The 14,081-nt window shown below is 37.8% G+C and overlaps 1 protein-coding gene across 2 annotated transcripts in view; it reads right to left on the bottom strand.

Moving 5' to 3' along the window:
- The window catches only part of Gabrb2 (gamma-aminobutyric acid type A receptor subunit beta2), a 216,687-nt gene that overhangs the window by 28,108 nt on the left and 174,498 nt on the right, over nt 1-14,081 (bottom strand). The window contains exons 7-10 of one of the 2 annotated variants that reach the window (XM_016005044.3): nt 10,690-10,827; nt 8,813-8,965; nt 4,658-4,902; nt 226-339 (exon numbers count right to left, since the gene is read on the bottom strand). In XM_016005044.3, coding sequence (XP_015860530.1) covers nt 226-339; nt 4,658-4,902; nt 8,813-8,965; nt 10,690-10,827 — 650 coding nt within the window. The remainder of the gene's footprint in view (nt 1-225; nt 340-4,657; nt 4,903-8,812; nt 8,966-10,689; nt 10,828-14,081) is intronic. The other variant, XM_006971617.4, reaches the window with a different exon arrangement.

Genomic DNA, 14,081 nt, shown 5'->3' with positions numbered 1-14,081 from the left:
TGTTCTCTAGCATTGCAATAATTTCTTAAGGTTGTTGTCCACACAGCTGTATTATATTGAAGACTCAAGTAGGTCTTCAAAGGATACTTCTCTTAGACTCAAATCTGTGGACACATGCTTACAGATTATCTTCAAAGATGCCAAAAATTATTTTAAAGGGAACAGCTAAACAAATTTGTCCCAAACAGAAATAGATATAAATGGATTAAAAACTGGCTATCTAACCGTATACAGAGAGAAATCGTAATTGGTAGTCCGTCTAGTTGGGGAGAGGTTTCCAGTAGGGTCCCACAAGGATCGATACTGGGTCCCATTTTGTTTAATATCTTTATAAAAGATCTGGAAGACAAAGTAGAGAATGTGCTAATTAAGTTGACTGATGGCACCAGTAATTAAGGTGAGCTTGATATATATAAATGCTATTGGTCTTCAGGAAGCATAAAGGAAAAAGACCAATACTAATGGAGAATGGGAGAATGCTGATTGGCTGGTTTTCAAAAAGAATTTTCAGAGTTCATTCTAAGCAGTAGGAATACATTGAAACGGTCTTAGTGGCTTTGCATTATAAAGGCCTCAGCAAAGTCATAAGGATAATACAGAGTCACAACACCCTAATGTAGACTAAGGAACCTCAAGTAGGGATTCTTTTTGGAAGAGTTTTATTTAGAAAACTGGTGGCTGTAGGTTTAACAATACAAAAAGCACATTGGAGTGATTTCAAGTGTGCAGTAACTAAGGCTGAAAAAGCAAGAATAACTAGGTTCTCAACTATGCAAATACTTAGCAACTTGCAGAAAAAGAACTCACGAGACCACATAAAGCTTACAGCAAGGAAAGGTATGTGTATGGCAACGGGTGGTGCACACACACACACACACACACACACACCTGCAAAAACAAACAGATAGGCTTTGCTCACATCAAGATAGATTTTGCATATTTTTCTCATTATCTATTTTTTGGGGAAATTATTATATGTGTTGAATTACTGCAGAGGACCCTTGGGGAAAAGATCAGTAGGCCTTATGTTGGTTTGAAGTTGATTTAAAATTCTTAATGTTTTACAATTTAGATTGTTCCATAAGTAGAGGTAAAATAGATTCTGAGTTATGGATTTTCATGTGCAGGATGCTGGGGTTTAGGTCAAGTAAGCTGATGGCACAGATGGACTAATATGAAATGAGAGTTGCAATTTCCCTTTGTTTTTCTCAGTACCATGGAATGCACACTAATTATGGTTGGGGAGACCCAGAGCAGGTACTAGGGTCTGGTAAACTTTCCTACACAATTCTGGCTATTGCATGTTTTCCTTATTAGCTTTGGTTTCCGAGTTACTTAAGTGACAGGATGGGAAGTGCTTCAAAAGCTGAAAAATATTTTCAAAAAAAATAACAGCAACTAATAAAGAGAAGAAAGGAAAGTACAGAAGCAAGCACATCGTTCTCCTTTTGACATTCCCCATCTCATCACGCCCTGACCTTGGGACTGTACAGTTTAAAATCACCACAGCTGAACACACACAAACCTTCCATCTCTAGGAAGCCATCAAAGCAGGAAAAGAAAAGAAAAAAAAAAAAAAACCTAATCCCTCTCCTAGCAGCTGATTTTTTTCTTTGCGACAGGAGATAACAATACTTAGCTGATTATGTGTCCAATCTTGGGGGAAAATAACCTTAGAATTATGCTTGAAAAGAAGGGACATTTCTGATAAGAAATAGTGGCATTATGCATGATACTGACACAAAAGAAAGACTGTATAATCAGAACTCAATATGGATCTCCTCTGACCTTTCATGCTGGGTTGAAAAGAAAGTCAGTATCTGAAATGCTATATGGGCATCTTTTTGTCTTAATCTAATCAAAATGATGTGCTGCCCTATGAAATGTCTGACAGAATTTGACACAAGTTTGCTGTAAATTTTATAGCTAACAACTATTGAAAAGGGGATCCCCTTACTGTAATAGTAATTTCTGACACACATACACTCCTTTTTAGGTAGTACTCTACTTTGGGGATGCTGGACCATGTAAAACCAAAGAATCATTACCAATCAGAATGTAGATGGTCTATTTAATATAAAAGCAGTAGTGGTTAAAATATCATTTTTATTGATACATGCTACTTAATGAATGGCTACTAGGTAATGAGGACTCTCTTACCCACTTTTCACATTCTCATAATAATCTTCAAATAATCTCTTCATAATAATATTATGACAGAAGAATTGACCCTACTTTACAGATAAGGAATTGAAGGCCAGACATGTTGACTCTTTCTATTGTCACAAATGGCCAAATATTAAACCAGGTTGATTGAAAATTTGATGTGGAATTATTGTGCTGGATATCTTTACTAGGGTTGTGATCAAATAAAATGGTCAAACCATGTGGTCAAAGACTAATGAAACCAACTCAAATATATTATTTGGGGGAGGGGAAAGGGCACTGTTTCTCAGGTCTGAAGTAGGAAGTTTGGGTGCTTTGGGCCAGATAATTCTTCAGCATGGGAAGCTATTTGGGGTACTATGGAATGTTTACTGACATCCTTGGCTGCCACACATGGAATACCAGTAGCAACAGCCATCTTCCAGCTACACACACACACACACACACACACACACACACACACACACACACACACACACACGTGTCTAGACATTGTCAAAACTTCTCTGCGGGACGAACTATCCTGTTTTGAGAACCACTGTACTAGGAGCTGATGTGGCATTCTTCTGTGTTCTCTATTTTGCTACTTGTGGTCTGTACTGTGCCCACCTTCAGACAGAAGGAGGGACTTTTCATCATCAAAAAGTACCTATCCCATGAGTTTTTCTCTGCTTCCATCTGGAAACAATTGAATTTAAAACTTTGTAAGGCTCCTTCAGATTCCATTTATTTGAAATCTCCACTGCTTCAATCTTAAATTTATCATTTAAATGCAAATTAGTATGAAAAGATCAGGTAGATGAAGGTGAAATGGGATTAGATGTTATCTTATTAAGCCAGTCTTGCATTAGGCAATCGTTTAAACTCATTTTAAACCTTAGTCCTAGGAGACAATTTTATTTATTATTCTTTCTGCTTTTTTTTACTTAGGATACAATATCTAGTAAATCATGAAAGGGATTTATCTGTATTTTCATTTGTCAAACTGAGAAAGCCATACCAATAGGCTGGCTGTTTGCTGTCTACCAGCCTAAAGATTCCAGCTACGGAATACCTGGGCACTGACAATACATTGACAGTTCCTAGATTTCCTGCTTATTGGCTTTCAGAGATTACATATAAAATCTATCATTATAGAAATCATAATCTGAGAAAGAAGAGTCTTTATTTTAAAAATAGTCTTCAAACAAATATCAGACCTATGGTTAAATTGGGATCATGACTCAGGAGCTTCCACGGAGTTGGCCACAAGTTAATTCCAATGGTGGAGCTCACTTGTGTTCTATCCTTGGAATTAAACTGAAGGTGAAGACATTAAGATGCCAGTGACCTAGTTAACTATTGTTATTGCTAATAATTACAGATGGTTTAAGCACATTCTTCTTCCCCCTTCCCCATGATATCAGCATGAACTATTTAATGGGTCCTGTATTATAGACTATTTCATAAACACTTGGGCAGATGTTAAATAAAAACATGATTTTATTTATCTCAAAAAGTTCAAACATGGAAAATGAAGAAATGGGTTTATAATTATTCTTTTTAGGGCAGAAAGCATTACAATAGCAAGCCCGGGGAAGTTACATTTGGACCAGAGAACCCACCTCCACTGAGTCTGGCACTAAAGTCCTGAAGTGAGGATTCCTAAACTGGGCTCCAAACTGGAATAACCCAGTGATCCTTTGAAATGTATGATGCCCAGGCTTAGGAGAAACCCAGGATTCAGTCTTTCAAAAATTTCTTTCTGGACATTCCACTGAGATGAAACTCTGAAGAAGAGACAGTGTGTAAACTTGTGTAGGAAGTCTGTGGTCCCGCTTGATTTAATGAAGATGGGGGCACTTCATGCAGGGAAGTGCTCCGGGGTAAGTGGCACACAGGCAAGGCATTAAGTAATCCGTGTCACTTGAGAAAATTACTCCTCTTTTCCCTACTTCTTCCTATCATTTTGATTACTTGGAGGGGAAAAACATCTCAAGTTGTTGTTGGTAGGTAATTAACATGTTTCTAAAGTTGTTTATTTCTATTTTAAATCAAAGAGAATGTGGATCTTAGGTCCAGAGCCTTCACTTAATATAAGCAATTGCTTAATAATGCAGTTTTATTTTATATTTAAGGTCATGTACTAGCAAGTGCTATTGAGTAAGACGAAATGAATTTTTCTTTTTAAATAAATTTAAATGAAGTAACAAAATTTAGAGAAATGTAAATTAAATATAACATATGATTCTCATATATGGAGAAACAGCTTGTGTGGTTATCAGGTATTGAAGTTTGAACATCTCTACTGCTAACAGAAAGGCCATTCAAACATTGGGTGATACATTTAGGGAGTCAATTTTGCCTCTCGGTTATTATCTATGTAATTTTGGGAGGATATTACCATTCCCTTCTCCAGGCCATGTTTCTCTATGTGTTAAGAAGTCCATAGAGCTCTATAGCATCACCCTATGAGAGTAAGCAAGGAGAACTACTTTCCCTGTCAATGTACCTTGTTGACATCCAGGCGCATCTTCTCATTGTTGGCATTAGCAGCTTTCTCGGCTGCTTTCTTTTGGCGCTGGGGTCCTCTCCCAAAGAAGATGTAGTTGACCAAAGCATACTCCAGAAGAGCCATGAAGACGAACACAAAGCACCCCATCAGGTACATGTCGATGGCTTTTACATAGGGGATTTTAGGGAGGGTCTCCCTGAGGTGGGTGTTAATTGTGGTCATTGTTAGGACAGTTGTGATTCCTGAAGAAAAGAAAAGAAAGGAAAAATTGGAGTCATAACATTCCTGTTCCCTTACTGTTCTTACAAAAGCTGGAAAAGCTAGTATTATTTATTTATATATACTGATGTATTTGATGGAAGTTTATCATATACCAGCCTATCATATACCATCCCTGGAAATATGCATAAGTTAACTTACAGTGAACATGCATTGTTATGGGAAATTTCCTTTAATTTGTATTTTTCTATTTGTAGTTATTTATGAAGTAGGGGATTGGAAATAAAAATTAAATATTATGATAGACATGTATGTTTGGGGCAAATTAGCATAGAGAAGATGGTAGTTCCGATTCCTGCTGTGTCAGGGGCAACACTGTAGATTTGCAGGGTGCTTCCTGTTGATGAGTGGGTGTTTCCCAGGCAACCGGAGACTGGAGATTAAAGGTTACAGCGGGCTCCAGGGCATCATGGGTGGGAAAACTTCATTCAAGAGAGTTCACAGCTCTTTAACAAGATTTCAAGATTTTCATAGATATATTAAAGAAGAATGGAGGTCAAATGAAAGAGAATACCAAATGCTGGCCAGATGCAGACAGGCAAGCATATATATAGACACATTGAATTTAGGAAAACTGCTCTGGTAACAATGTGGAGAATGGAGGAACACAGTATAAAACAGGAACAAAGAATACCAATTAAATGGTTCCCCTAATAATCCATATAAATAATGGGAAAATGAAATTAAAATGGCAGGGATAGTTCTGAGATCTATGAATACATTATATAGATGATACACAAATGGGTGTGAACATTTGGAAGCTGGAAGCAGAGGGTTAAAGAAACAGGGACCAGAGAGCTCATGTTTTTGAGTTGGGCAGCTGAACATAGAACACACAGATATGAGACACAGAAGCTATAGGAGTCCTTATTGGAACTGTCACTGTGGGTCAGGTTATAATCTCCTGTCCAGTCAGCAGGCGTCTCTAATAGTGGAGAGCAGTTAGTCTCAGAGCTGCCACTGGAAAGTAAAGTCACTGGGATGCAGAGTCCTCCATACAGTACAGTTCAGCTTTGTGGCAAAATAGTGCTGAGAAAACAGACAAAGCACAGGCCGACAGAGGCCATGGTCACCCAGGTGGGAAGGCGCTGCCACCATCCGAACTTAGATGTCACGAACCTTCGCCTTCCAAGCCACCCCTAATCATGCCTCAAAACTTGAATGTCATTTTCCAAAGACTTCTCTGGTGAAGTTTTCTCCTTTAATTCTGTCTCCTTAATGATTTTTATTTTGTTTTCAGTAGAACCTAGTGAGTAGCTACATGAATGTAAGTCTGGATGCCGGTTTTACTTTAGATAAGGTGTTTTCTTACAGATTTCAGATGTTCTTAAGTCATTTTGAAATACTTTCAATTTTATTTTACTCCTTGACATTTCTACTTCGCATTATACTATATTATACACTTACTACATTTACATTGCTGACTTTAACATTAATCTGAATGTCCCTTGAAAATAGTTGTGTACCTAACAATAAATGATTCAAATACGAAGATAATTTAAACATTTCTCTTAAAGCACCAATAAGTTATTTATTTGTGCAATAGATACTAGAATTTTACTTTATGAAAACAGGGTATATTGTTTCCATTTCTTTATTAGCATTTTATGAACACTAATCTTTCCATAAAACAGCACAGAAATATGACTACATACAAACCTTTCTCCAGTAGATCTTTCAATGATTACGGGAGATAATCACAAAACCACTAAATAGAAATTGTATTTATGGTTAGTTTATATAGGTATTTATGTCATTCTAAGAACACATATGACAGAGAATTTATTCCTGGAGGTCACTGCTCCTCTCTCCCACCTTCACCCTTGATCTACCTCAGTCTAACCTAACAGCATTCAACACTATCCCCGTAAAACTGAAAGTATATCCTGGCACTTACATATTCATTGTCTGTTTCACATTGAATAACAACAAAGCCATCAACCACACCTCTGAATCCCTTCACGACCCCCTCATCTCCCACCTCCTACTATCTTTTCTTATGACTTCTCTCCATACTATCTTCTGCACGTTTCCACTCACATTCCCAGTTTGTTCCAAGCCCTGAGCTTTTGTCAGAGGCTTGGACGTCACCACTCAGATGCTTTTCTGAATCTTTTATTTTCTTGAAGTCTTTTCTCCTGTAACAACTTCTGGGTGAGGTCAGCCCTGATCATGGTAACACTCCCAGGCATAGCTACAAAATGTTGTTTCCTTCTCTCTGCAGACTCACCACTGTTACGTTTTGTGGCTTTTCAGTTTCTAGTTTTCTACTTTTTTAAAAATCATCATGCAAAATTTTAGATTTCATTGTGACATGTTCAAACATTATTTTATTTTATTTTATTGGTTTTTCGAGACAGGATTTCTCTGTGTAGCTTTGTGCCTTTCCTGGATCTTGCTCTCTAGACCAGGCTGGCCTCGAACTCACAAAGATCCGCCTGCCTCTGCCTCCCGAGTGCTGGGATTAAAGGCGTGCGCCACCACCGCCCAGCTTCAAACATTATTTTTATTCTACATTGTCCATCTTCTACTCCAGCTCTCTGTTCCACTTTTACCTTTCCACTCTAGTACCCAACTTTCTGTTTTCTCTGTACTGTTACGCTCTTCCCTTCCCTCAACACCTTTTTTTCTCCTCTCCCCTCATTACTTTGTTTCCAGTTTCATTCACACTCATGCACATACTTATACATATAAACATCAAAAGTTAGTGTTTCCATATGATTAAAAAATGTGACATTTTCCTTTGTGAGAATATCATTTAGTATAATTTCCAGATGAATCTACTTTTCCTCAGATTTTATAATTTCGGTTTTTACAGTTGAATAAAGTTCCCTTGTGTATATGGATGACACTTTCATTATCCATTCTTTTGTTAGTAGTCACTGAGGCTGCTTCCATCTCCTTGCTGTTAGGACTCTTCTCTATCTTTTACTGCTAAGAATGAAACTTTCGAAAAAGGAGAAGTGCATCTTCAGTACCTCATTATGTCAGCACATGGTAGACGCTAAGCAAATGTTTTGTCAATGCAAAATGAATGGTTTTCCTGTGAGTGTAATGACTGAATCAGGATCTCATGATGAAGTCAAACAATCCCTTATTTTAAAGGGAATAGTCAGAAAATGTAAATAGAAAAAATCTGTGCAAAAGGTCATTCAGTTTACTTTACTTGAATCTCATAAAAATGTTTATGAAATGTAATTTATTCACATCTGGTGTTAGGAGAGAAAAACACAGTCAGGCATATGGTGAACAATTCTACAAAGGATGTCCCAGCATTTTGACTCTTTTGTCTCCTGTCTTCTACATGCTGCCTTGAAGCAGGAATAAACCCTAGGAAAAATTGTTGCTTATACACTTGTTATATAGCACATCTCCATGCTGGGGTGTGGGATTAAAGGAAACATTTCACAGGTAAAGGAGCATGGAGACAAATTGAGCAATTATGCAAGCATTATTACATGAAATATGTTTTGATAAGACTATCAAACTGATGAAACCAATTTCATTACTAACTGCTCTACCATTAACTAATTTTGACATGGAAGAACTTTAATTTGTGTTTAATTGATTTAACGCTGAATCAGATGATCATCAAAGTCTCACGGCTGAACTTTTGTAATGGGAAATGTCCAGTCTTACCATATACCACAAAATTCTGCAAAAGGAAAGTTCATATGCTTACACACACACACACACACACACACACACACACACACACACACACACACACACATGCATGCGAAAGAAAAGGAAAGAAGCACAAAGAGAAAGAGGAGGAGAAGAAGAGAGGAAGATGGAGAGATAGGGAGAGAGAGGGGAAGAGAGAAAGGGAGTGGAGGAAAGAGAGAACTCCACAATTTGCAAATGGCCTACCTAATGCAACTCGTGCAGCAGAAGCATCATAGTTAATCCAGAAGGAGACCCACGAGAGGATGGTAATCAAAATGGATGGCATGTACGTCTGCAGGATGAAGTAGCCAATGTTTCTCTTCAGCTTAAAGCTGAGGGACAATCTCGGGTAAGAACCTAGAAAGGCAATTTGAGAACATCATCATTATCAATCAATATTTATAGGGTATTTGCCATTAAAGGCCTATAAAAAGTTTCTGCTTCTTCCCTAAATTTAATTTTAGCTACTGGTGAGGAGCATTTTTTTCCTGTAAATCTAGTCTGAGAGCCCAGGTGTTTTAATGAGACATAGGACTCAAGTGTGGAATACATCCTGTTCTTACCAGCAACTAAATAATCCTTGTTCTTCCTGCTCACCCTCATATATTACACCAAAGACATTCATTCTCTGAAACTGTGAGGACAATGCAATTTGGAACAGTCACCCTGTTCCCTCTTTCAACTCTTTCTTCCTACATTTACCCTGTAATTTTTTTTCATTATAAGAATAAGGCTGTAGGCTCTAATGGAAGTAAAAAAACACCTTCAGAAACCATAGGATGTATCTTCAGTCTGTGATCAGCACCCAGGTGTCTACGTGGGTTTTCACAAATATAATGTTATGGTTGGGGGTCACTATATGAGGAACTGTATTAAAAGGTCTCAGCATTAGGAAGGTGGAGAGTCACTGATTGAGAGCAAAGAAATCACTCGAGAATTACAAGTTTTAGATAAGATTCATGGGATATAAGGAATTCAATGTCATCCTAAGGACATAGCTCTCACTATGTATGAGGCCGCCAAAAAACCCATCCAACAAAACACGCCCGCCCCAAAGAGCAAACAAAACAAGTTTCCTAAAACTGAGTCCTTTGATTGTGGAGCTGTGGGGAGTTAACATTACAGAAAAGACATATAGGAGTGTGCAGTCGCGGAGTGTAAAAGGTTCAAATTGTAAAAGGCAGCAGGAGAGACAAGGAAGACTTTCCCACCCAGTTATAGATTTTTAGAAACCGCGGACTTATGGGAAGCTTCTGGGCTGTTTTTTTTTTTTTTTTCCACCCTCTTAAGCTAGAGACAACTTTGCATTTTCACTAAGTCACCACAGCCTTTGCTGGAAGTGGTTTACAGCTCGACAAGTTTCTGGATCCTTAGCAGAAAGTCAATTCTCCAAATCTGCAGTGATAGAGCTTGTTACTTATGCTCCTGTTGGATTCATTTCAACAAGAAAAACACCAAGAGGAATATTCTAGCGAGCCTATTACTTCCACTAAAGTAGTTTCTAGCAAATGCATGCCTTCCTGTGTCCTTTGTAGATGAGCTCGTATGGCTACCCACAACATCACGGATGTATGAGATAAAGGGATAAAAGGGCCCGTGTCATCTCAACATTTGGGAGGCCTTAGCCGAAAGAGAAGGGGGAGCTAATGAAAATCCCAAGCTCTAAGGAAAATGTGGCCTTCCAGGCTACTGATCGTAAAGGATGCCATGCTACAGTGCTAGGTGCCAAATGAACTGTCCTCGATGCTGAATGAGCTGTCCTCAGCAAACCATAATGATTGAAAAAAAAAAAGTGATTAAAAAAATACACCTAAGTCTGTCCCAGCTCTTCCTTCCTCCCTCTCTCTATACTCCATCTCGTCTCTGGCAAATGAGAAGTGAAGAGAAGGGCTTGTTTTGGCTGGAGATTGCCTTCTGGAAAAATACCTGTGTTTCTGAATGGTACCATGGGGCCTCCTGGGAAACAGGAGTTGTAGCATGGCTTCTATATTGTTGGTTCTTAGGATACAGCCTCAAGAAAAGGAATCCTGAAAAAATGTGCTGAAGTTTCTTTTGCATAAGCCCTCCCCTCTACTACAAACCTGTGGAGAAAACCACCTTCTTGGTGATAAGTTTATAATCTACGATGGAGAACTGAGGAAGCTCGATCTTCGTCACCCCTGTGACTGCGTTATCATCGCCACGCCAGTAAAACTCAATGTCGTCAGTTGTATATCCATCTGTAAGAGGAAACACACATGAGTTCACAAAACAGAAACAAACACATAGAAAGAACATCTATGTAGTAGCTGCTCTCTGCATGTATCACAACCTACAGTGGTAGCTTGATGTGTGAACTAGCAATCTAAGCATTTTCAAGTCTACTGAGCCATTTCAACTTCATACAACCTTGTCATAAGGGAGGTATCATTAGACTCACACATACAAGGTGTCAAAGGCTGAGGTAAAGGAACAGCATCTTCCTTTTAGACGTAGGAAGTGGTACACATGGGGTTCAGATATAGATCTATCTGGTTGTGAGTCTTCCCCTGTCTATGAAACATGATCACATTATCACATGTCCCTAGATCATGTGTAAGAGATGATAAAAGAAGAAAAATAAAGTATTCAAGTGGTTAGTGTAGTGATGAATGTCATCAAACTATCCCCCTCTAATATAGAATATTTGAATTGTAACATATTTGGTTTCATGTCAGAAAAGAAGTCATCATGAAGAAATGAATAATTGGGTTTTCAATATCTGTGTACTACATCTCTGAAAACATCTCTTTTTTCCTCATTGAAGGTTTTGAACCTTCAAAATGCTACTTGTTCTAATAGTTTCTAGCAGATCCGAATGTATAGTGTCCATTGAAAAGCATACTACATTCAGGAAGTGTTCTACCATTCATTTAACAATAATTTGTTGGACCCATATGATGCTCATCATTGGATATTCTCGGGTGAAAAGATTCTGTATAATTATGATACTTTCAATCCCTGAATCTTAACATTTGAGCACAGAAACCATGAGTGCAGGGAATAGTATGTATTAGACTATAAACCGTATTTTCAGAGATACATGCAACAGAACCCAATGCACATTAATAATTAATAGATTCATCTAATGTGGCCCCAAATATATCCCTCAAGCAAAAGCATGCATCATATCTTTACATATGATGTCATATTCTGTCTTTAAAAATATGTAGTATCTGGATAGCTGAATGTTACAAGTCTGGGAACTGGTCCCCTAATTGCAAAATTAGCAAAATAAATTAGAGACTCTATAGGTTCCTTGTTTTTGGCTTGTTATTAAATAATGTGGTATGGATAACCAGAATACCAGTCTTTAAACACTTAGCTGCACATAGATCATGATCAATAACCCACTTCTCTTTCCTGATAACGAAGGAGTTAAATCTCTAGACATCCAAAGTAAACAAAGTAAAAAGCTGTCATTTAAGGCATTCTCTGTGCACATGTGAAGGTCAGAGGACAAACTCTCCTATTGGCCCTTGCCTTCCACCTTGTCTGAGACAGCTTCTCTTGTTTTGCTCCTGCATTGCCAGACCAGCTGTCCCAGGAGCATCTGGGGATTCTCCTGTGTCAGATTTCTCAGTTCCACGGGAGTGCTGAGATTTGAACTGGCATTCCCATGCTTGTACAGCAAGTTTTACCCACTGAGCCATTTCTCCATGCTAGGGGAAAAAATGGTGATAGCAGTAGGATGTTTTCCATTTCCTGCAGAGATTACAGTTCAGTTCAGATGATGGTAACCCTAAGGACATCTGAAATTCCATCCATTCATAATAGCATATCCGTCTCTATTCGATGCACAAATACAGGCTTTAAAAAGAACGTAGTAAGCATTAATATGGCCGGGTTCACAGTGTCGGATTTTGGTGAACTTTTTAAAATGTTTGTTTACTTTCAAACACCGTAAACTATATTGAAACACAATTGTGGAGTTTTAATTGATTATGTATTATTAGTATGAGCTAATCTAGAGATCTTTTTTTGGTGGATTATCTGTTTTCATATAAAACTTTGATTTGAAAGTAAATTTCAAGATTTTATGTACATTCTAGTGATAAGTCAATGGCACAATAAACAACTTCTCAGCATAGAATCCATACCCCAATAAAATTCTCACCCTAATCCTAAGGAAAGAGCTGTCTCTCTCAAAGGACAAGGATATTTTTTGAAGGTTGCACTTTTCCTGATGTTAGGCTTTCATGGTCCAGACTGGTATCTCAAATGCAACCTAATTTATTTTCTGTTTGTTTTTTTTATAGAAATATCTCAGTTATGAGATAGTTCTGTCTTTGATAACACAATTTACAATAAGAGAAAGGGCAATAGTTCCTAGAAGCAATCCAACCAGGTCTTTGGAAATGCATCCTAGAATTGGATTTGTCATAAAAAGGGGTATTTGTAAAACAAGAAAGCACCATCAGTTCCCATGGGAAGAGTTTAGGAAATAGTCATTACCACTTATGGATCTAGTCAAGGGCTCTTAAGCAGACACTAGACACCATCTTTTTACTGAGAGCCGAAGCCTCAGAAACAATGAATCTGGGTTTATCATCTCATGATCATAATAATCAAAATGCTTGACATAGGGACTATCTTTTGCTGTTAAATAAGCATCTTGGATAACTATATTTGGGAGGAACTTGAAAACCTTGAGAACCACCTGTCTAGTATCTGAGGATGATGATGATAACAACTAAGAAATAACAAATGTATTAAATATGGCCTTTTTTCACTATGAACTCTAAAATAAAATAATTTCTTATATCAATATTTACAATTATTTTATAGGGGAGGAATATTTATAAATGTTTTAAGTTTTGACTGCACATATTGTGAATGAATATTTTTTATCCTAGCTTGATGGCAGAAAATAACTGAGACTATGAAAGATTACATAATGTGCTTTAAGTCACCTATCTGGCATGTGACTGAGTAAGGAACTGTTGCCATTTTGGTCCAAAGACAGCATTCTCCCACTATACAACCCTGCTAGGGAACATAAAACAAGCAATATGTTAAAAAAAAAAAAAAGAGGCAAAGTGCCCGTTTTGTAATGCACACAAAGGGTAAAGAACTTCGAAGTAAAAGAGAAGAAATGAGTCCCCGAATATTTTCCATATAAAGACCATTTCTACCCTTCCAACGCCCTCTCCTCCCTCCCTGCCTTCCTCAGTACTGACCGCCTTCTCATTCACCACTGTGAATATTACCCATCCACAGACCGAGGAATTAGAAAACAGCAGGCATTTTAGAAAGCTAGCATAGGCTATTCTTGTTATTTGTTCACCTAGTGGAAGCATTATTAAGAACAACATCGCCGTGTTTGACAGTGTTGGCTAGGCACATGTTGATTTGAGTGGACAGTTATTTATAATGATTTATCCAGGTATTTATATACTATGGACACACCCACCCACACCCACAACACCCTGACTATACATGTGTCTAAGTACTA

Source organism: Peromyscus maniculatus, chromosome 8 (genome assembly GCF_049852395.1).
Source record: "Peromyscus maniculatus bairdii isolate BWxNUB_F1_BW_parent chromosome 8, HU_Pman_BW_mat_3.1, whole genome shotgun sequence".
Taxonomy (NCBI): domain Eukaryota; kingdom Metazoa; phylum Chordata; class Mammalia; order Rodentia; family Cricetidae; genus Peromyscus; species Peromyscus maniculatus.
Note: the sequence above shows the minus strand (reverse complement) of the source record. Positions and strands in the feature narration are given on the sequence as shown.